General features: G+C 41.0%; 1 protein-coding gene across 1 annotated transcript; it reads left to right on the top strand.

Moving 5' to 3' along the window:
- chrnb2 (cholinergic receptor, nicotinic, beta 2) lies at nucleotides 1-21384 on the top strand. The gene is made up of 6 exons (XM_067601467.1): nucleotides 1-329; nucleotides 11241-11386; nucleotides 12761-12805; nucleotides 14600-14709; nucleotides 17332-18460; nucleotides 20401-21384. The coding sequence occupies exons 1-6, from the start codon at nucleotides 272-274 to the stop codon at nucleotides 20548-20550; spliced, it is 1638 nt and encodes a 545-aa protein (XP_067457568.1). The 5' UTR covers nucleotides 1-271; the 3' UTR covers nucleotides 20551-21384.
- The last annotated feature ends 573 nt before the right edge of the window (nucleotides 21385-21957 follow it).

The raw sequence follows: 21957 nt of genomic DNA, 5'->3' as shown, positions 1-21957 counted from the left end.
CAGCGCGTCGCATCGCTGAGCGGTGTTCAGCACGGACAGCCTGCACCGCACGACCCAGCGCAGAGCTTACCTGGCTCCGCCGAGATATTTCTATTGTCCGCTATCAGCCGAGAAGAAGTGTAGGACCGACGGAGAGCCCTGACGTCACCATGCCAGGTAGAGAGTGAAGGAAAGGTTTGGATCGCGAGGAGGAGGGGAGTAACACTGCGGGTGTGCTTAGGGTGGCCTCCGGTGAACACCTTTCGGGCTCGGAGCGCGCTCGGACGCACGTATGATGATGGACGGCTGGCCGCCGCTGCTGCTGATGGCTCTCCTCGCCATTGCGGGAGGTGAGTAGCCTAACTTCTCCGCCTTAATGGCTCCATCGATGCGCCTTTGTGTGCATCGTCACCTTTACAGGGCCAAAACCACCGCGTTTGTGCACCCAGGGACTGGATTTCTTTAAAGTGCTGAGGGAGTAAGTGTGAAAACAAAAGGAGTGGTTAGATGCTGAGGAGAGGCAGAGGTGGAGAAAATGACTCTTTCATTGCTGTGTCACCATCTTTCTCACAACAGCAGCGAGCGCGGCGGAATGATGTAGTGGAGAAACATTGGCCACTCCATATATTACATGCGCACAATGCCGAAACACTAGCAAATGCAGTGGCTAATATTATCTGTGTTATCGGTTTAAAACCTAAAAGAAATCCTTTATTTCAGCGAGTCTGTTGTTCTCTACACGGCGCGTTTAGAGACCTTACTTTATAAAGTAACACCATGTGGTATTGTATCACAATAATATTCCTGTATGGACTTATTAGTGAGCCTTTTTAATATATTTCTGTTGGGGGTTCTGTTTGCGTAAATCTCATTGGGCTGCAAATAAAATGAAATAGGGCATATTTTTGAAAACATTTTAAGCATTTAAAAGCCATTAAATGTATTTTACACGCTGCCTTTGCTGCTGATTGATTAATTGCATGAAAGAACACAAACAGCGGACATGGAAGTCTTTGTTAATGAGCATGCAATCTGCAAAACATTAACCTACCTAAAAAAGACTTATTATTATATGTATGTATGTGTGTGTGTGTGTGTGTGTGTGTGTGTGTGTGTGTTAGAGAGAGAGAGATATTGTGTTATCACTCACTTACCTCTCTCTCTCCCTCTCTCTCTCTCTTTCTCTCCCTCTCTCTCTCTCTCTCTCTCATTAACACCGAGGTCTTGGATTGAGTGGGTAGGTTAATGAGAGGCAGCTTGAGCTAAAACAACTTCTACATCCTGTCATCAAGGACAAATGATGTGTCATCAGGCGGTACAGGACAAGCCTCCTGCCTCTATAGTATATAACGGCTTAGACAGATAAATGGTCTTTTTGTTTTTATGGATGACGTGCAGTGAGTAGATGAGACTGTTGTTGCAGCGCATTTGGAGCAAATGAGGTATGTGTTAAGAGTAAAGCTACTAGTGTATTGGAACATATTTTACCTCTGTAAATTGGCTGTAATTTGGTGTTAATTTCTGTTCAGCGAGGGTTTGCCACAGGCCAAGCAGAAAACATATCAGCTGATTGGCTGAGTTACGGCTGCCTTAATGTTTTCAGCCAATCCATAGTAGTGAAAGGGCAGAGGCCAGTTCAGTGCCTCCAAGCAAAAAGACTGTTTGTCACTGCCTGTGTACTGTAGCACACATAACCACACACACAAACACACCTCCATCCACTCACGCACATGCCTGGCCATCTGCCTTGCACTGACTAACTGTTCATCATCACCCATGGTGACAACATGCTCCTGCTTTCTCTCTGTCACACACACACACATACACACATACGCAGAAAGAGAGCTTTACACCGCACAGTTCATCACAGTACATCCAGGAGCAATCACAAAGACATACAGTAAAAGATCAAACACTTTGACCTGCATTAACCCACCATTTATCATTTCAAGCACCAGGTTCAGATTGGGTTTGAGGAAGAGATACAAACATGGACGCGCACACACACACACACAAGCAATAGAGGTAATATTATAATAGCAGGCTTACAGTAAGTAAATGTTTGACTTAAGTGATCATTTCAATGATATAACACATTTAAAAAACACATTTTCAAAGTGTTTTACAGATAAAAGAACGTATAGATATACATAGAGATATAAGACAAAAAATATAAAAATATAAAATCTTCTTGCGGGACTGCAACGATTAGTCGATTCATCAATTCATCCAATCAGTCAATTTGTGCAAAGTGGAGAAAATGACTCTTTCATTGTCGTGTCACCATCTCTCTCAAAATTAATTGGCAGCTATTTTGATAATTAATGAATTCTTTCATTCTATATCTAGCACAGAAACTAATTTTCAGCTTCTCAGTTGTGAGAATTTGCTGCTTTTTTTCGTCTGATGTGATAGTAAATGTAATAGTTTTGGTCTTTTAGATTATTTGTTGACTAAACTAAATTAAAAACAAAAAAATTCAAATTTATTGGAAGACGTCAACATGGCCTTCAGTAAATAGTGCTGGGCATTTTTCACCATTTTCTAACATCTTATAGATCAAATGATTAGTCAACAGAATTATTCATCATTAATAATTAATTTTTAGTTGCAGGCTCAATATCAGCAACACTTAAACTAACTAAAAATAATTAAGCTTAAAATTTCTATTAAACTAATAGAAATTCAATTCTGACAAGGATGTGTGTCGTTTGTGAGACCGCTCTAAACTTGCTGCATAACATCTGGCTCCCCTGAGCGATCAGTTCAGTTTTGTTGATCATTCCTGAGTTCGAACAGAGGTGGTATGTGGGCTAAAAGAGAAAACGCTACCAAAATGAAATATCACTTTAAGGAGCATCATAAGCTGCTGAGTACTAATGAGTCATCTTTCCTTAAGGGAGAAAGTCTGATTAGCATCATCCTCAGAGACTATAAACTCAATCCACACATAAACATATGTTTGAAGAAACGCTCACAATGAGCACATGGTCACACACACACACACACACACACTCACACACCTGGAGCATAGCTTGTAATAATAGAGTAATATTTCTCATTACTTCCCCTGCAAGGAGGCAAGCAAAACAATTATAAAGCATGCACTTAGAAAACAAAACAACATGTGCTAGACTAAGATATAATGATGTTCACATTTGCGTATGATGGCATCCATGCTTGTAACCTTCATATCACATTTGCATAGAAGAAGAAGCTGAAGTCATGAGACGTGTGTTTGTGATTTCACGCAACGCTTTCATGCACAAACATGCCCGAATCACAACGTCAGAGCAAATATTGGTAATGATAGACTGAGATGGAGAAAAGTCATAACTTCAACACCTCCGGACCCACAACAATACTTTCTTACATAAGATTTTAACATACACGGATACACACATATGCGCAAATGGAGTCTCACCTTCAATGGTTGTGCATGGATGCTCAAGGACATTTCACCACCTGTCTTAGACTCTGCCGTGAGGATGTGGCCATCCTGTTGTGTGAGGAGGATGTCTCTTGTCATTTCCCCCAGCAGGCCATGCATAATAAACAGGTCTGTGGTGCTGAGTTGACCTGATGCAGGGGTTACTGGATATGGAGCACGGTGTGCGACAGTCTCATCAAAGGACATAAAATGAACTTTCATCAGCTGCATCTTGAAACAGATCTGTCTGCTGCACAGCGATGTCTTCTTCTTTTACTTTTCATATGTGACTGTGTGAGTGCACCGTTATCTTTGTTACTGCTTTACTGTACGTGTGCACTTAAGCGAGTATCAACTGATCATTTCTTTGGAAGGGCTACGGTCTAGAAAGTTCTCCTCAGTCAGTTAGCCTGTCATCACTTTTCTTGCTGCACGGCAGATCTCTGCAGCATCTCAACCTGCACGTTACAACAGCCCTCCTATTGTCTCTCTGTCTCTCTCTCTCTCTGTCTTTCTGTCACTTTCTGTCTTTATCTCGCTCTCTCATTTTCTCTATCTCTTTGGACTGACTCCCAACACACAGCAGCAACAGGACCAGATCAGCGGATATGGCACCATCTGTGATTAGCAATGCACAGCAGACTCGCAACAGAGGCCCGCATTCGTATGTGAGACCGTGTGTGATTTCGTGTGTAAAACCGTGTGCTCTCATGTGTGATTTGTGCATGATTGTGTGTGTTTGTGTGTGTGTGTGTGTGTGTGTGTGAGAGAGAGAGAGAGAGAGAGCGAGTGAATGAATGTGCAGCAGTAGTAACGGCGCACAGCAGTGTGTGTGTGGCCCTGGAGATTAGAGGGAAGCAGAGGGAGAGCACAGAGGTTTAATAGAAACTTAAGCAGTGGAGAAGAAGAGGCAGATAAGGGAGTTTTAATTTTGACTTTGTCCAGGAGCATTATTTTAAAAAAAGGTGGACTTACACCGAAGCAGAGCAGTGCCTGTGTTGCTCTGATGTCGGTGTTTATACAATGATCCATACCTTGCTCTGATGATGCCGTGTATGGAAGTTAAAAGTACACTGTGGCCAGCAGTACAAGAAAAATATGCTTATGAAAAAGGAAATAAATGCTTTTGCAGAGAGAGCAAATATACTTTATTGTTTTTATTGATAACAATATGCTTCTGCAAGATAAGGCAAAGCCCAAATGGTTATTTAGATACATGTATTTCTATCAGACAGGCAATCTGCTCACTCACACGTGCACATATTTTAATATATTCTCAGGCTGCAGGCTTTGACCTGGTGATAACACAGCCTCAGGATTTATGGGTAGCCAAATAATGCTCAAATAATAGTTGTTATGAGATGCATTATGCAGTTCAAATGATGAATTTTATTGCAATCCCTGAAATATGCACTACTATAAATCCATACTGTCTTTCATCGAACAGCTGAGCTCCTTGGGCTGTAAATAATACAAATAAACCATACTTTACTGTATATCCCTAATATAAGGATTAAAGCTTCTGATTCCGCAGTAGTCGAAAACCACTTTAACATGTTGCCCTTTTAATTTGCGCTGATGCGACTTCAAAATTACACCCTGTTTGACAAAATGTTCCATTTCTGCTTGTCCCAGTGCTTCACTCAGGTTACATCACTCATCGTCACTGCCCTGTGAAAACGGTGTATCTCAAAGGAGTCAACTTTTCATGAGCTGTGTGTGAAAAGCAGCCTTGTTTTCCAGCTTTGTGACAATGCATCCATCAGATTTGGGCCTCTAAATGATTAATTTTGCTGAGAAGTAGGAGATCTTTCTCAGCCCATAAAGGAACATATGATTTTTCATTTTATCTGAAAGAATTGAAAATAAGCAACTCTGGACAGCGATGTATTCAAACATTTTCTAACTCACAGTAAGATGCCATTTTTAATAGCTGTGCCATCACATTAAATGGAAACTTCAAGTGTATTTTGGGTACTTGGTAACCTTGAAATGTGGACTAGAATTACAAAAATAGTTTTATAGAAAGAGATACAAAATAGCACATTTGATCTTGAGGGATGGAACATTTCTTGGCCCCACAGTCTGTATTTGTGATCATATATCTACTAAAAGGTCTGCAGAGTTTAAGAGATTAAAGGATAGTAACAAAAAATGAGAATTTGGCACTAAAAAGACAGTAACTTTGAAAGATATCCACTTTATTTGACAAATTTGGACTGCTGAAGCCTCATATAAGCTTCAGATAAACTTACATAAAATACATTTTTGCACAAAATGACTGCGCGGACACACTTCGGATTTTGGCCTTCATCACTTACACTCCTCTAATGGTCAGTATGAACAGGAGGAATGATTACATCAAGAAAAACTTGTTTCAATGTTCATTTGGGCACCTGAATATTATTTTAAGACAGACATGGAAAATTGTGAACCTATTCTTCAAGGCCTATTTGTATTAAGAATCTATAAAACGAACTATGAACTATGATGATACATTATTGTTAAAACATTCATACTACAAAGATGTTTGTGACAAGGTTCTCTGCAAATGAAACTATTACAGCAGAGATTCACCAACTCAGAGTTTTAACTTAAAGTAGTGTTTTTTTGTCTCTGTGTTTGTCTTAAGGGTAATTGTATTTTGTAAATGCTTATTTTACCTCTTAGCGCATTAATATACACTCTTGGGCATTTGATATATATGTAAATGTTTTGATTTTGGCCATTTATAATCTTGTGTTGTTTCTCAATTTTTTACTTTTATATGAGGTTTTCTATGCATTTGTTTATTTTGTTTTTCTGTCCTTGTATTTAATTTCTGCAATCATCATGAAAAACGAGTTTTATATAATGCCTTTTTGAGTATTTTGGTATAGCAGAGTATTAGTATTATGGAGTTGTTTTTTTATAAGAACAGAAATAAGTGCAGAGCTGAAGTAGACGCATACAAATCCTTTGTTGAATCTGGAGACAATAAAGCTTCCGCCTCCAGTTAGTCCACAGTGGGGATGGCTTTGTTTTTGGAGTGTAATATTGCAACCGGATGGGGGATCAATATTAATATCTCAGTTCTATGAGCACTACAAAGCCAATTGGGTGTTGCCAGTGGATCAATGGATCTCTCCATTATTGATTTAAGAATATTTTCACATAAAAGGTCGCGGCTGCAGCCAAAAAGCCTCTTTGGCAGCGTGCAGAGAGGAGACAACGCAACCCTAGTTTCCCTCCAACCTTCCTCATTCGAGCGAGCCGTATAAATAGAGATCATCACTATAATAGTCTTAGCGGGATAATTCGATTTAGCTCTCGCTTCGCCCTCATTTTCTTCACGTTTGTCTTTACAGCGTGTGTGGACTCAGGCCTCTAAGTAGCATTGTAAACAGATGATGTGAAATGTAAGAATTGATTGATTTCATATCATCGAACTAGTTACTCTATAAATTGAAACCTATAAACTGTCTTAAGTCTATCAGCACGTGAAGATAAATGGCTGTTTAAAGCAAGGAAAGAGAAACATGTAATTGTGAAGCAATCAAACACAGTGAACATGGCTACCATCTCATCCAACACATCTGTTTCTGTGCTGTGTCACTGGAGTGTGTGTATGTGTGTGTGTGTGTGTTTGCATGTGCATGGTGGTGTGTAACTTCCCTCGCTTCAGGGTCTAATGGGGAGCCCTGCTGAAATATTCATAGTGTCACATTAAGTTTGCAATATTTGCACTGGAAAACAACCAGAATACAACCTGAGCTACCAGCAACATTACAACCACTCAGCCCGGGCCTTTAGCATGACATAGTGTCGTGTGTGGAGACAGAGACAGAGAGCGGCGGGGCTGAAAAGATCAGTCTTTGTTTAGAAGCTTAAATAAATGCTGAAGATGAGCAGCCGAGTTAACGTGTTTGTGCAGCGAGCGGGCTGGAGTGTGTGGATATTTTTTGCAGTCTTGTTCTCGAGATAAGAAATTATGTTTGGGTCTCTAATTTGTCTCAGTGCCGTAAAATATTAGTCTAGACTTTCATCCTGGACCCATGCAAATATTTCAGTTGAGCTAAACATAACCAAAAAATACAGAGATTCAGAGAGTGGATATTAAGCCAAGGCTGCGCAATGCTCTACATTTATTTTAATAATAGAAAGGAGTTTTGAGTTTTTAATCTGCCTCTTGATCTAGATTTGCATAAAAATACATAAAGGGGAAACAGATGCATGACTTTTTTCATTTAAGTTAATAAAGTAGTTCATAAGAAAATATTAAAAATGATCAAACATGCCATATCTCACAACGTTGAGATATCCTATTAAAAAAATTATATCTGCAAACGGTGCCAGATACACACAAAAAAAATCACTCATAGCTTGGCCTGTTGAAATTTGTCAGATGTCAGAAACAGCCTGAACATTACCGTGAAGATCAATACAAAGATTATTGAAATGAAACAGAGGGATCTGAGTTATTCTGTGACCATCAAACCAAGAGGAAATCAGTGAGCATATTGAACCTACCTGAGCGCATCCTAGCTGGTGAATTCTCATCGCTGCCTTTGTGACATCGCTCTGCTCTGCCTGCTTGTAAAACTAACCGTTACTCAAAGTGGTTCGATGGTTTTTATGCTTGTGCAGCCTCATTACTCTGAGTATCCTTTTAAATTGGATACATTTATAATTATTTATTAATGTATTTATTATAGATCTTTTTAAGCTTGTAGCCTTCGTTACTTTTAGCTTTTGTGATTAACATTATTTTTCTTTCTTTCCTATCAACTGTGTGTGTATCTGTTGATCTGGGTGATGAACTGCTGCATTTTTGCCCTTGAATCATATCAAAGACAGAACCAGGCAAAGGCTGACAGGGATAATTATGTCTGATTAAATTTTGCAATAAGTGTATACAATAGTCATCTTTTACTTACTCAACTTAATATAACTTTGTGGTCTTGAGTGGTATTTGACTGATTACTGGAGATTCTTAGTGCTCATTTTAAAAAAAACAACACAAAATTAATCCGACAGTAATGCTGTTTCCCAAAAGGTATGATGTCGAAGATGAAGTGCAATGGTGTAAGGTTTGGTTGAGGCACTACAGGATACAAACAGTCAGATCTGTGAGTTCAGAGACCTTGCATTAAAATCTGCTTGTGCATTTATTTATGTGCAGATTCTTCTGGATGCCTAATGATGATACTAATACAGAGAAATAGTTGAATATCATTTTGATAATTTAGCAGCAGTTGTAAGTTGTCATGTAGTTAGTTTGAGCATGAAATTACCATTTATATTTGGAGCACAGTTGATGGAAATGCGAATGTTTTCTGCTTCATCATTGTTTAAGTGAACTGTATTAGCTTTCTGCCTCATCCGACCGTGTTATTGCCTTGTGCTTCTGGATATAATATACATTACTCATATGGCTCCGACACAGACAGCGATGTTTATTTCCCTCATGAATACGTGCACAGAAAAAGATACATGTACACATAAAAAGCAAGCCAGCACTCACGCACAATAAACAACCAGGGTGCTACACGCATGTGCTGACAGGATGTGTATTGATGATGTTGGATTAGCGAGCGAAGGGGCAATAAATGGATAGTGGCTGTCAGCGATGGAGAGATAGAGATAACGGGAAGGAAAGAGAGGGAGAGAGACAGTCAGGGGAGTGAGGAGAAAACACGGGTCGGATGATGGAAGGACGGAGAAAGTGTAAAAGAAAATGAGATGGAAGAGATGGGACACGGGAAAGAGCAGAAGATTAAAAAAAGGTTTGCGTGTTGAGTTTACTGGGCGCAGATAGAATCCTCATTGATCCAGAGTCAGAGGCCATCATTCCTGTTCAGTGAACACAGCAGCGCTGCAGGGCAAGAGGGAGGAGAGGAGGAAGATGGAGATCAAGGGAGAAACTCAGAAACATGGAAAAACAACAAGTGTGATACATCCAGTTTATTCCCAGTGTTTTAATTTCTGCCTCACTATTTGTCTTATATAATTTTATCACAGATGACACAAATTTCAACATTCATGCTTATCTCAAATGTATCTGTTCTTCTTTTTTGTATTTACCTCTATGTATCTATACTTTCTCTGTCTTTACCCTGTGTAGCTTATACATTTCATTTCTCAGTACTATTGCAACCAATCATTATGGTCATTATTGATATATCTGATGATTATTTTCTTAATTAATTGATTGTTTGGTATATAATACTTCATCACAATTTCCTAAAACCCAGGGTGATGTCTTTAAATCGTTTGTTTTGTCCAACAAACAAGCCCAACAATATATTCAGTTTACAATTATAAGAAACTGAAGAAGCAGCAAATCCTCACATTTGATCATTTATTGATGATCAAAATTGATTGATTCATTGACAAATATTCCAGTAGGGCTGCACATAATGATTATTTTCATTATCACTTTGTCTATAAAATGTCAGCAAATAGTGAAAATGCAGGTTATTGAATCAAAGGTGACGTCTTTAAATGTCTTATTTCGTCCGAACAACAGTCCAAAATCCAAAGTTTACTGTCTTATGACAAAGCAAAGCATGAAATCATGATATTTTAAGTTTTTATCGTTTATCAAAAGAGTTACTGATTATGTTTCTGGTGATCGATCAATCAATACATCAACTAATAATTGCAGCACAACATTCCAGCTTTATTATTGGCTAAATTTAATTTATTCTACCAATTTTTCATTTATTCAATTTCTTGTTAGTGTGGTATATATAGAGATGGTAATAGAGGCGAAGGAGGAGTGGTGTGGAGTGGAGGGGCTGCCTCTTGTTTCTTTTGAGAATATTTTATTTTATATTATTTTGATTGTTCACTCTTTAATTTTTCTTTTTTTGGTTTTATTTTTATTTTTCCTTGCCTGTTAATGTCGATGTTTTGTGTCTAAGGATCCCCTTGAAAAGTAGATGTTTCATCTTAAGGTTGTTAATCAGTCAATGTTTGTTTTCCTGCACCGTTAATAGCCTCTAAAATAGCAGATTTGAATATGACAACATTTGTACCAAGTTAACAGCAAGCAACCTGTGTTTACCTTCAGGCTCAAAGTGTGATGTAATTGTGAGAGTGAGAAGATGCAGCACAGGAGCGAGCAGATGCCAGAGAGACAGCGAGTGAATAGCGGGAGAGGAAATAAGGAAGGAGGAGGCGTAGAGCAGTTGTTTTCACTTTATGCGTCATGTGTCTCTCAGTAAAACGCCTCCCCTCCTTTGTGTGGTGTTGTGACAGCTCTGCCCAAACTCAACCACTCCACAGATATGACTACAGTGTGCTACGGATGGAGGGATGGCAGATAGGAGGGACAGGGGGGGGAAAAGACAGGGAAAAGGAAGTGAGAGATAGAGTGAAAAGTAACCCAGAGCTACAAAAGACTGGCAGTCGGGGAGAAATGCAACACAGCAGAGGAGAATAGACAGAGACAGACAGAAGCACCAAGAAAGCGATAGAGACAGAAAGGATAGCGATAAAGACATTCAGACTGGTTGACTCATTCTTATGATGTCAAATCTTGTAAGGAGTGTGTATCGAGCTGTGCTGACGTGCTCCAGCCGGCAGTGATGAGTAATGCCATGGTTCAAAGGCTTTGCATTCTTAATACACATGGATAGCCAGCTCTCAAAGCCCGCAGAGAGGGCAGAGGCCAAACAAAGAAACTCAATAGCACAGTATGATTTCCTTCTCTTGAATGATTGTACAGTTATCACAGATTTCTATAAAAGTCAGTTTTTTTCTAATAATATCAAGACACAGATGGCTGCAACTTTTTTGTGTCATGATAGCAGCAGATGACGATGATGATAATGTTCTCTCATTACAGGAAGCCTCGGGGCAGACACAGAGGAACGGTTGGTAGAGCATCTCCTCAACCCAGCCCACTACAACAAATTGATCCGTCCTGCCACTAACGGCTCCGAGCTGGTTACGGTGCAGCTGATGGTGTCGTTGGCCCAGCTCATCAGTGTGGTGAGTATGCATAGGCTTGTTTGAATCTGGGTACACCTTTCACAGCATGAGGATGATCCAGTATAATTTTCAACATTCAGTTGTGATTACGCACTAAAAAAAGAGTCCAAAGAATGATACTAATTAGATCTTAAAGACATTTGTCATGTGCAAAAAGTGCACTAATGCTGGCTAATGCTCTTCCTGCTGGAGACACTTAATTTGATTTTCTAACTCTGCAAAAGTGAAGTTGATTATGAAGTTGTTTTTAATTATATAAATCCCAGGAAATCTCAAATCGGTTTGGTAATCAGCTCGTCCTGATCTGTTCATCAAGTTTCATAGAAATCTTTTCAGAGCATTTTAATACATCCTGCTTAAAGTCAGTGAAAAGCACACTTAAAGTTCCCTCTGCTTAAAAATGTTTTGTTTATTATGACTTCACTTGGTTGTTTGAGCTTCACTGTGCAGAATGATGTATGTGCAGAGTTTATTTTCACATTCATCTGCTGTAGAAGGAAAGATTCTCTGCGTTCGCCTTAAATCTGAGTTTAAGGCACGTACAGGTGATTTGTCACATCAAAGCTGGTTTGGAGTCAATCGTGGACCAATATACAACTTACACAAGTGTGATGTGGAAACATGAATCTTCCAGTGCACAAACACTGAGAACGGACTTTACAGTGAAGTAGAAGGCATCTTTTGTCCAACAGTTTAAAATAAATAAATAAATTTGCATATTCATTGATTCAGGATTTTTCAGTGAGGGAGAAACAGTAGATTTTAAGGTTTTTAACTTATTTTTGTGGAAAAATTAGAATGACACAAATTATTATTCAAGGCAAGTATTTTTATATGTCCTAAAACATGTCTGGAGGGGATCTTTAATATTTCCACTTAAATCCATTAGTTTAGCTTTATATGTTAAATGTTAAGTAGCCACTCCACTGATATAAAACATAAAGATCAGTTCAGTCGTCATGAAGAGTACTACTCAGCCTGTAACAGATGTATGATATAACCTGTGTTGCTCTGGAGCAGCTTTCATCACATCAACCCTGTGATGTCATCTGGGTTGTCTCGGCTTGGGCTTTGAGACTTCAGATTTTCTAAATGAAACCTTGACTTAAAAACTGGTGGAATTTGAAAGATGTAGACATTTACCAGACAGGAAGGTTCTGATGAAAGGAGCTTTTGAGTTGCACTATGAAACGTGTAGCACCCGGTGTTTTTGAAGCTTGACTCTGCCAAGGCATTCAAAGTAAGGATGTCATAGCTTTGTAACATTGATTTTTCATGCACATGTCCCCCAACTTGTTTGAAGTGCTATCCTAAATTGCTGGATTACCAGTTTAATCACACAGTTTGTTTCATACATGTCTTCTTCCTCTGCAGCATGAAAGAGAGCAGGTGATGACCACAAACGTCTGGCTAACACAGGTGAGACTTCCCACTCTTCTCCTCATCTTACCAACCTGACGTACCTAACATTCAGCCACACGGAGAAAGAGAAAAAAATCACACAGAGTTTATTAAAAATATAGAACAAACATAATATATGTTGATTTGATTTTAGATGGTTTTACCTTAGTTTACCTTAGCGGTGTGACTGCCAGATCAGTGGGAGTGAATCACAAGCCATGAGGGTCTCGGATAGTAGTCACAGATGTGACTTAGACAAACCTGGACACTGAATAATATTCTCTTGGTGATGTACTACAGTATACATGCTGATTTACATTATATAATCAAGTGCCGCAGTGTTATCATAGACCAGTAGACCATAGCCTATGAGCAGAGGTCCAGTTACTGGAGGGGAGAGATGCATCTCTGTGTTCCATATGTTTCTCTGGCGCTGCAGCTGGCAGAGTCTAATCCTGCCTCTGCGCATGTGGAGCAGCAGCTCTGAGAACTCACAAGATTGGTGTCAGATGCCGACAGTGAGAGAGACGTCAAACAATTCACATCTGCGAAAACCCCAAATCTGACAGGAGAAATATGAGAAGGGAGTTGAATTTTATGAACAGGAACCACAGGTGTTTTTTTTTACACTCAAAACACAAATAACTGATAATAATAAAGCATATTGCACAAATACTGAATGGCTATCACTCAGTTGGTGAAGTGGTCAGTTTGTGATTTTAGATAAGACCTCACTTTGTGCAACCTGTGAATAATGTGATTCTGACTGCACTGTGACCCTCTTCTGCATGGCTGGCTCTTACAGCTGGGGCCTTAACATGGTAGAAGATGTAGGTATACACATTTACATAAACAAGGTTTAAAAATGCTCCCACCCACATACACACATCGTCAGCATATGTGCATGCATCTGAGGGCAGGTGTTACAACAGACATATGTTGAATTTGGACATACGTTTAGATGAAAGAGATGATAGTTCTCTAAACAGCCTTTGGTGTATAATTTAACCATCATGGACGCTGCATTTTTGATTAGATTGTTTATAGTTTGATGCATTTCTCTGTCTCATGTTCACACACAAACGCACATACACTTGCACCTGAGCAAGTTAGGATTTATGACATGTAACGGAGCGTAGAATGGCCATCAGTGCTCTATGGATCCCTGGCTAGCGGTAAGCAGGGGGAGCCAAGGACAGCTGTCCTGAGCCAAGACAAACTGTAATGACCATAATTCATCACAGTTACTGCAGACGACCTAGCATGGGCATTACAGCTCCAACATGACCATAACATAGAAGAGCCAGACAGAGCTGCTGTCGCAGGTCGCAGAGGCTTCAGTGTAGCAATGTCAACGATTGACCCACAACGTGGAGAACAAGATAATGCTGTTCTTTTTCCACAAGGTTACACAGAGGACGTAGAGATGTTTGCTGATCCAGACGCATGCTTGCACACACACGCACAGGAACGGCCTTACTGTAGATGGCATTTTAATCATGCTGATTGGTTTGTGGCTGTCTGTGTTTAAAAGACCATTCAGGGTCAGGGCTGACATGAGCACGTCTCTCTCTCTCTCTCTCTTAGGCTTATAGTTAAAAGTATGATGTAAGCTTAGAGAGGACAGACAGCACAGGATGTTCCCCAGGCCTACGTGGCTTGTGATGTGTCATATTGACCACTGACTGACTGTCAGACAGACAAAAAGACTGATAGATAGACCCTCTCCTCTCTTCTCCTCTGAAGATGTCTTCTTGCTGCTGTTTGATTGGTGCATAAGTGACTAAGCATTGTGTTTTTATTGGTCCTCAGGAGTGGCAGGACTATCGTCTAACTTGGGTCCCTGAGGAGTTTGATGGAATGATGAAGGTCAGACTGCCCTCAAAACACATCTGGCTGCCTGACGTGGTGCTCTACAACAAGTGAGTCACTCACTCACCCTCCTGTCCTCACTTCAAAAGGCTCCCAGTAGACACACAGGTTCATGGATGCATGCATGCTCACAAACATGAACAACAAAAGCACATATAAGTGTATGCAGTTCTCATGTTAAAGTGATAAAGCTTTAAAGCCAACTCCCTGGTGCTTTGATCCAGCTGCCACCATTGTAAGTCACTTTGGATAAGAACACCAATTAAATGCCAGAAGTTTAACTGTGTAATACATGCAGGCCCACCACGCATGATCGAATATGTCCACTGTATTCTCCTCATATCGCTTATGCTACATTACTATACCTCAGAGTCTCGAGAGACACTTCAAAGATGGAGTCATCTGCACTACACACGCAGGTAGATAAGTGCAAATACACATAAAGTAGATATATGCAGTAAATATATATATGTACAGTTTGTACAGTAAATCCACAAGAAGGCACTACTTTTTTTTTGAGTCGTTAAAATGTGTGATGTTCATGTGGTCTATGTGCATTGACTCTAGATAATAAATCTGTCTTTGCATTATAATTTATAGTCACTACTCAGGAACATCCATTGGTGTTGAATTCTTACCTATATGACATCTAATATACTTTATGTCTCTCAATTCTAAAATATGCAGCTGTAAAGTTTGATTTTGCTGCTGTGAGGAAACGTTTTCAGCTGTAGGACGGATAGACGAAGTTAGCAATTAGCTGGTGAAGAAAATGGAATATTTTGCAGCAAAAACACCAGATAGAGTTGGTGAAGACCAAACCAGAGCTAAAAGGAGAGTGAGAAAATTAATGTTGTTTCTCCATATCTGCTGGGTGTGTAAATAGGCAATTGTTTGCTGACAAGTTCTGCCTTACCAACTTAAAAGGTGACAGTAAGTCAGTTTTGTGTTTTTAGCTTGTTTCTGCTGGCCCCAAGTGGTCAAAAAATCAGTTATTGCAGGTTTAAAGGCGGCATAACATGTAATGTCTGATGTCTATGTTCAACAAAGTCAAAGTTTCAAAATTTGAGGTGAATGTATGTAAAAATGGCGCCTTCAAGTCAAAAGCCCAGGCTTCAGCCTGCTCTGAATGCTCTGTTTGCAAAGTTACCTCTACTTCCCCATCGAACTGACATCAGATCCTTTGTGCATGCCCACAAATGGCCATCTGTTTCATAGCCTTTATTGCTAAGGTTGTTTGTGTTGTCTACATGCATATTTCGGATTGGATTTGGGCTTAAAAATGTATGGATGTATTTGAAAAGTTTATATTTTGATTAAAGAATGGGAAAAAGAAGTGAAATCTGACTACTACACAGTATTTTGTTTATTTAGCACAGCTGGGTGATATGGTTTAAATATACGATATAGTAAATATATCACAATAATCACAGATATGTAACACAACACAATTTTCCACCTATCTTAGACAGCAAATCCCACAACTTGATTTGTTAGATTTTAATTAGAGGAGGTTTGAGCCAGATAAGGATGTTGCGGACCACTTGTCTTAATGTAATGGAAACTGAGTGTCAGCCTACAGAATGTAAATCAGCTCATCGGAGCACAGTGATCTGTCTGGCCTTCTCCTCTTTCTCCACTTCAGTCCTGGCTTTACGATAGATTAAAAGATCCCTGACCCACCTAACACTGGATAAAATGATCCCGTTAATCCCACGTACCCCAGATCATTATGTTATCCTCCGAGTCTTCTCCACTGCTTCGAACTCCTGTCAATCACCTAAACAGGAGGATTAGCTCTACACACAGCACAGCAGCACAACAGCTATTGACTTTGAAGTGTCAATTTGATTATTTTGTAACAAAATTTGCAGGAGAGATGATGTTTTCTAGAGTGTACTAGAGTAGGTGGGTCAGTTGTGTAATTACAGTCAAAAATGAGGAATGATCCTCTTGTGTATGTCACATTTGACAGACTTAGCCATCATTAATTATTTCTGTTGCCAAAATTTTGAGTTAAATGGAAATTCAATCTGCAGCTTTAATGTTGTCAGCTGACTTCTGAGTGAAGTGGGCTAATTTGAGCTGTTTAACTTGACCCAGTCTGACCTGTTAGCTGCGTTTCCTGTCTAGACTGTGTGTTCATTTGATCCCACATCCTTGTTTCTTGTGTTTGTATAAGCAGGTGTGTGATCTTACTGCTCTCAAACACACCTCAAAGTCTCACCCTCGTGACCTCCACATCCACACATACTATGTGTTTGTGTGTCTTTCTGTGAGGGAGTCTGTGTAGCTTTTTATCCTTATGTGTGTATCACTGAACTTGGTGGACTCTAAAGGTAAATTTAGCTTGAGCCCAGATGTACAGTATGTTGCCTCTCTTACAATTCAGACTGCACACCCTGGTTGCATTTGTGTGTGTGTGTGTGTGTGTGTGTGTGTGTGTGTGTGTGTGTGTGTGTGTGTGTGTGTTTGTGTGTCTCTGTTTTCTGGAGCTCTTTAATAGTATTACATAATGAGATGTGTCATGTTCCACTGTTCATAAGACTCAGGGGAAACATGGCCTCTCATCACACTTTTTGTTTACAAAATATTTTTATAAGGCCATCATTTCACACTCCTCTTCTTTTCTTTCTCCTCTCTGTCTCTATCTCTCTTTCCCTGTCTCTCAGTGCTGATGGGGTGTACGAGGTGTCGTTCTATTCTAATGCAGTGGTCTCCCACGATGGCAGTATCTTCTGGTTGCCCCCAGCCATCTATAAGTCAGCCTGTAAGATTGAGGTGAAGCACTTCCCCTTTGATCAGCAGAACTGCACGCTGCGCTTCCGCTCTTGGACCTATGATCGCACTGAGATCGATCTGGTGCTGCGTGCCGACGTGGCCAGCATGGATGACTTCACGCCCAGCGGGGAGTGGGACATCATCGCCCTGCCAGGTCGGCGAAACGAGAACCCTGCTGACCCCACCTACGTGGACATCACATATGATTTCATCATCCGCAGGAAGCCTCTTTTTTACACCATCAACCTCATCATCCCATGTGTGCTCATCACCTCATTGGCCATCCTGGTCTTCTACCTGCCGTCTGACTGCGGAGAGAAGATGACACTCTGCATCTCCGTGCTGCTGGCACTCACTGTGTTCCTGCTGCTGATCTCCAAGATCGTCCCGCCCACTTCGCTAGATGTCCCTCTTGTGGGGAAGTACCTGATGTTCACCATGGTCCTGGTCACCTTCTCTATCGTCACCAGTGTGTGTGTGCTCAATGTGCATCACCGCTCACCCACCACACACACTATGCCCCCTTGGGTTAAACTGGTATTCCTCAACAAGCTTCCCGCCCTGCTCTTCATGCGCCAGCCCAGGAACAGCTGTGAGCGCCAGCGGCTGCGCCAAAGACGGAGGGCCCAGGAGCAGAAGGAGGGCGGGCGCAGCGGGGAGACAGGAGCCTTGATGGTAGGGCTTGGGCTGGGTAGCGCTGGCGGGAATGGAGGGGGAACCTCCACAGGGGTGTTTGGCAAGGAGGACAGTGACCCTTGTACCTGCTATGTGAACCGGGCATCTGTTAAACAATTTGGAGGGGATCTTGGAGGTGCAGGAGGGGGATCCATGGATGGTCTGAACAGGGTGAGGGAGAGCCGGGAGGGGAGCACTGGAAACTTGCCGCGGGGGAAACAAGCAGCAGGAGGTCCTGCTCTGACACAGGCCCTGCTAGCTCAAGCCTGTCCAGGCTTTGAAGAGGCTGTGGAAGGAGTACGCTTCATCGCCAACCACATGAAGAGTGAGGATGATGATCAGAGTGTGAGTATTATATCATCTGTGTAGTACAATTTACAGTATCAGTAGTCTCAGTTGTTCCATGTTAGATGCTGTATTTTTGAGGCTGATAGTGATCTTGATAATTTAAAGCTGCTCTAATTAATATTTTTGTATTACCAACTCATCAAATGATCTATGTGTTATGTGAAAGGTGCCGTTTGTAATCACAAACCCAAAGAGATTTATCATCAAAAGTTTAAGCTCATTATTTTGGTTTTATGGCTGAAACTTGATTGTTTTGGTTCACACTCATCGCTCTCATTTCCATATGCAGCATGTAGCTGTTTTCAGAGAAAAAACTTTGATAAATCCACTGTGCACTACCTGACCAGTACCAAATGGCAGACAAAGTTAACGAGTCGCTGGTGAACATAGCGGAGCATTTAGCAGCTAATGAGCCAGATATTTCCCTCAGGAGTTGGTGGAAACCAAAACAGAGCTAAAGGCGGAGTGAATATTGGACTCCAAATGAATGCTAATATTTTCAGCTTTTTGCACTGCCCCCAAGTAGTCAAAAAATCAATGAATGTAGGTTTAAACACATGATAACACATTAAACAAAACCATATTTATTTAAAGGATTAATGTGTAGGATTTAGTGAAATCTAGTGGTGAGGTTGCAGATTGTAACCAACTGAATACCCGCACCCTCCCCTTAGGGTCCCGATAGACCCTCTCTAGAGTCAGTGTTTGGTTTGTCCATTTTGGGCCCCTGTAGAAACATGGCAATGCAACATGGTGGCATCTGTGGAAGACGACTTACTCCCTATGTCAATATAAAGGGCTCATTCTAAGGTAACAAAAACACAATGATTCTTATTTTCAGGTGATTGTACAATAATAAAAATATACTTGTCAATATAATATTCCATTTTCTGCCAAGTCCATTCCACTAGATGCCATTAAATCCTACACACTGCACCTTTAAATGTTCAATCAAGAAAAAGTTAAGTACAATACACAGTAGTTGCTGATGATGCTGCCAATACACAATTGATTGTTTTAGTTTACTGCTCTGCAATTTCTTGCCAACATACACAATGTATTCATCTGGCTCTACACCACATTAAAATCAATTATTATCTTCTTTATGTGTGGATGACATCACACCATAAATCATCTTATTTTATGTGAATATGTTACTAGCCATAAAAAGCATCACGTGCAACACAGATCTGTGGTTTCAGTGCCATATCATGTATAGCTATGTAGCAGTGCTGTTTAGCTCTTCCATTTGAAACGCATGGGGGACTACACCAGAGCATAAGCAAAGGAGACAGATCTGGTGACGCAATCACAGCCCACTGAATATTCAACATAGACATGTAATTATAGCAGCGGCATGACGTGTGCATAGAGAAGGAGTACAACTGGAAAAGCGTTGGAATAGAGGAGCCGAGACAGGAGAGTGAGGGTGGCATTTTTTATCACTTTTCCTCACGGCATCTTAGGAGAACCAGGCTTCTCTCCTGGAATGAAAGAAACTGACACGGGAATTAACAATCCTCTGTAATTCTGTCCATCATCGCCATAGTTACCATCCCGTCGCCATGCCGACCGCTTTAAAATCCTCCCTCTCTTGGCAGAGTGTGTGGTTCACCAGCCCTCCCCCTCCTTTCCTCCCCAAGTCATCATCACTGGGGTTACAGTGTCAGCACACCCTTCGCCTCTCTGGCCTCCATCACTCTCTCGTCTCTTGCGTCCTTCTCTTCCTCCTTGACTCGTGTCAAACCTCATCAGTGCTCTGTGGCAGAACGAGTCTCTGCTCACATTAACCCTTCACCTCCATTAACCCTCTGCATAGTTAGGCGGAGGGACGGATAGAGAGAGAATGAGAGGATGTGAGAGAGAATGTGATTCTGCTCACCTTAATCTTTCTCTTCACCCCATCCCAAACCTCTTTTGTCCCTCCCCGTCCACAGGTGAGCGAGGACTGGAAGTACGTTGCCATGGTGATCGACCGCCTCTTCCTGTGGATCTTTGTGTTTGTGTGTGTGTTTGGCACAATGGGCATGTTCCTGCAGCCGCTCTTCCAGAATTACACAGCCAAGACCATCAACATGCCAGGCTGACCATTCCCAGACCACAAAACACGCTGACGGACAGCTCCCCCCCCGACCAGTCAGCACAGCAGGACAAGGCCGGAGGTGGGGAGGTGGGGGGGGGGTGGCGGGTCAGGGTATTATTGTGTCTATGGAACTGGAACCAGAACTGGAAATGAACAGCAATCACACCCATTAACTTTAAAGTAATGTTTTTTGCAACAAATAACTGTTTTTCTTGTATGAAGAAAAAGGAAAACACCATCATACTCTTACCTGCAGTTTTTCGTCCAGATGTTAAATGGACTGACCTCCCCTTTCTGGTGGAAAGGTCCCTCTCTGCTCTCCTCTTCAGCCAGTCAGGGGGCGAGGATTCTCTGATTTACTCCTTGCTGAATCTTGCGCCAGCCATAAACACTCTTCGCCTGACGCTGACTGCTTATTTGACACATACATGCCCGCCTTCAACTACGACAGACATTACTCATTCACAATCTCGACCGATGTCAGCAGGAGCTAATCAGAAAGGGAAGGGAGGTTCATATCAAGGTTCTTATACATTTACTTTATTTTTTCAGAAATCCACCACATCAGTGAACTGATTCAGTATATTTTATCATAGCATAGCAGCTTACCACAGTATAGCATTGAGTATATATAATTAAGATTTCTCTATGTGTTAGCTCATGCAAGGGCCTGTTGCTGATAGAGAGGCTCTGGTGTGTTGTATGATTGTATAGATTAAACAAGAATGTGATATAAACTGTACTACACAGCCTGTGATGCGCACACTAACACAATATGTGTACAAGCGACAGATTGTGAAGGAGTTCAATAAAATACATAGAGGATACTTATATTAAAGGAAGAGCCAGGTTGCATTATTAGATCAGAGTCAAGGGGATAAAGTAATAGATTTTGCATGGACAGTTTTTTGCTTAGAGAGTTGTGCACAGTAAGTAGAGTACGACAGCAGCCTGCTGTGCCAGAGTGTACAGCTGCAATGAGATGAGTCTAGCTCCTGAGGAACTGAGGAATCTGAGCCAAGATGGTGGACAGGACCTCAGTGATGGATGGTGGACAGTGGAACATAATTTCTCCAAGAAGGAGTATCAATTGAGATGGGGCAAAGATCAGAATTGGAATATGTAACATGTAAATCAAATCATATTGGTGGAAGGATGGGGATTGTATCATGAAATTAAGTTATTATTATTATTATTATTATTATTATTATTATTTCACAAATGTTTATTTTCCGCCATTGCTGTGATTATCAGATCAGAGCAAGACAGTGTCTCACCTTGTTCATCCCTGCTTTATTTTCTCCTCTCCTCTCCTCTCCTCTCCTCTCCTCTCCTCTCCTCTCCTCTCCTCTCCTCTCCTCTCTCCTCTCTCCTCTCCTATCCTGTCCTCTCCTCTCTGCAGTGGGTTTTG

The sequence above is a fragment of the Thunnus thynnus genome, chromosome 10, assembly GCF_963924715.1.
Source record: "Thunnus thynnus chromosome 10, fThuThy2.1, whole genome shotgun sequence".
In the NCBI taxonomy this organism is placed as follows: domain Eukaryota; kingdom Metazoa; phylum Chordata; class Actinopteri; order Scombriformes; family Scombridae; genus Thunnus; species Thunnus thynnus.
This window is presented reverse-complemented; position numbering and strand designations above follow the sequence as displayed.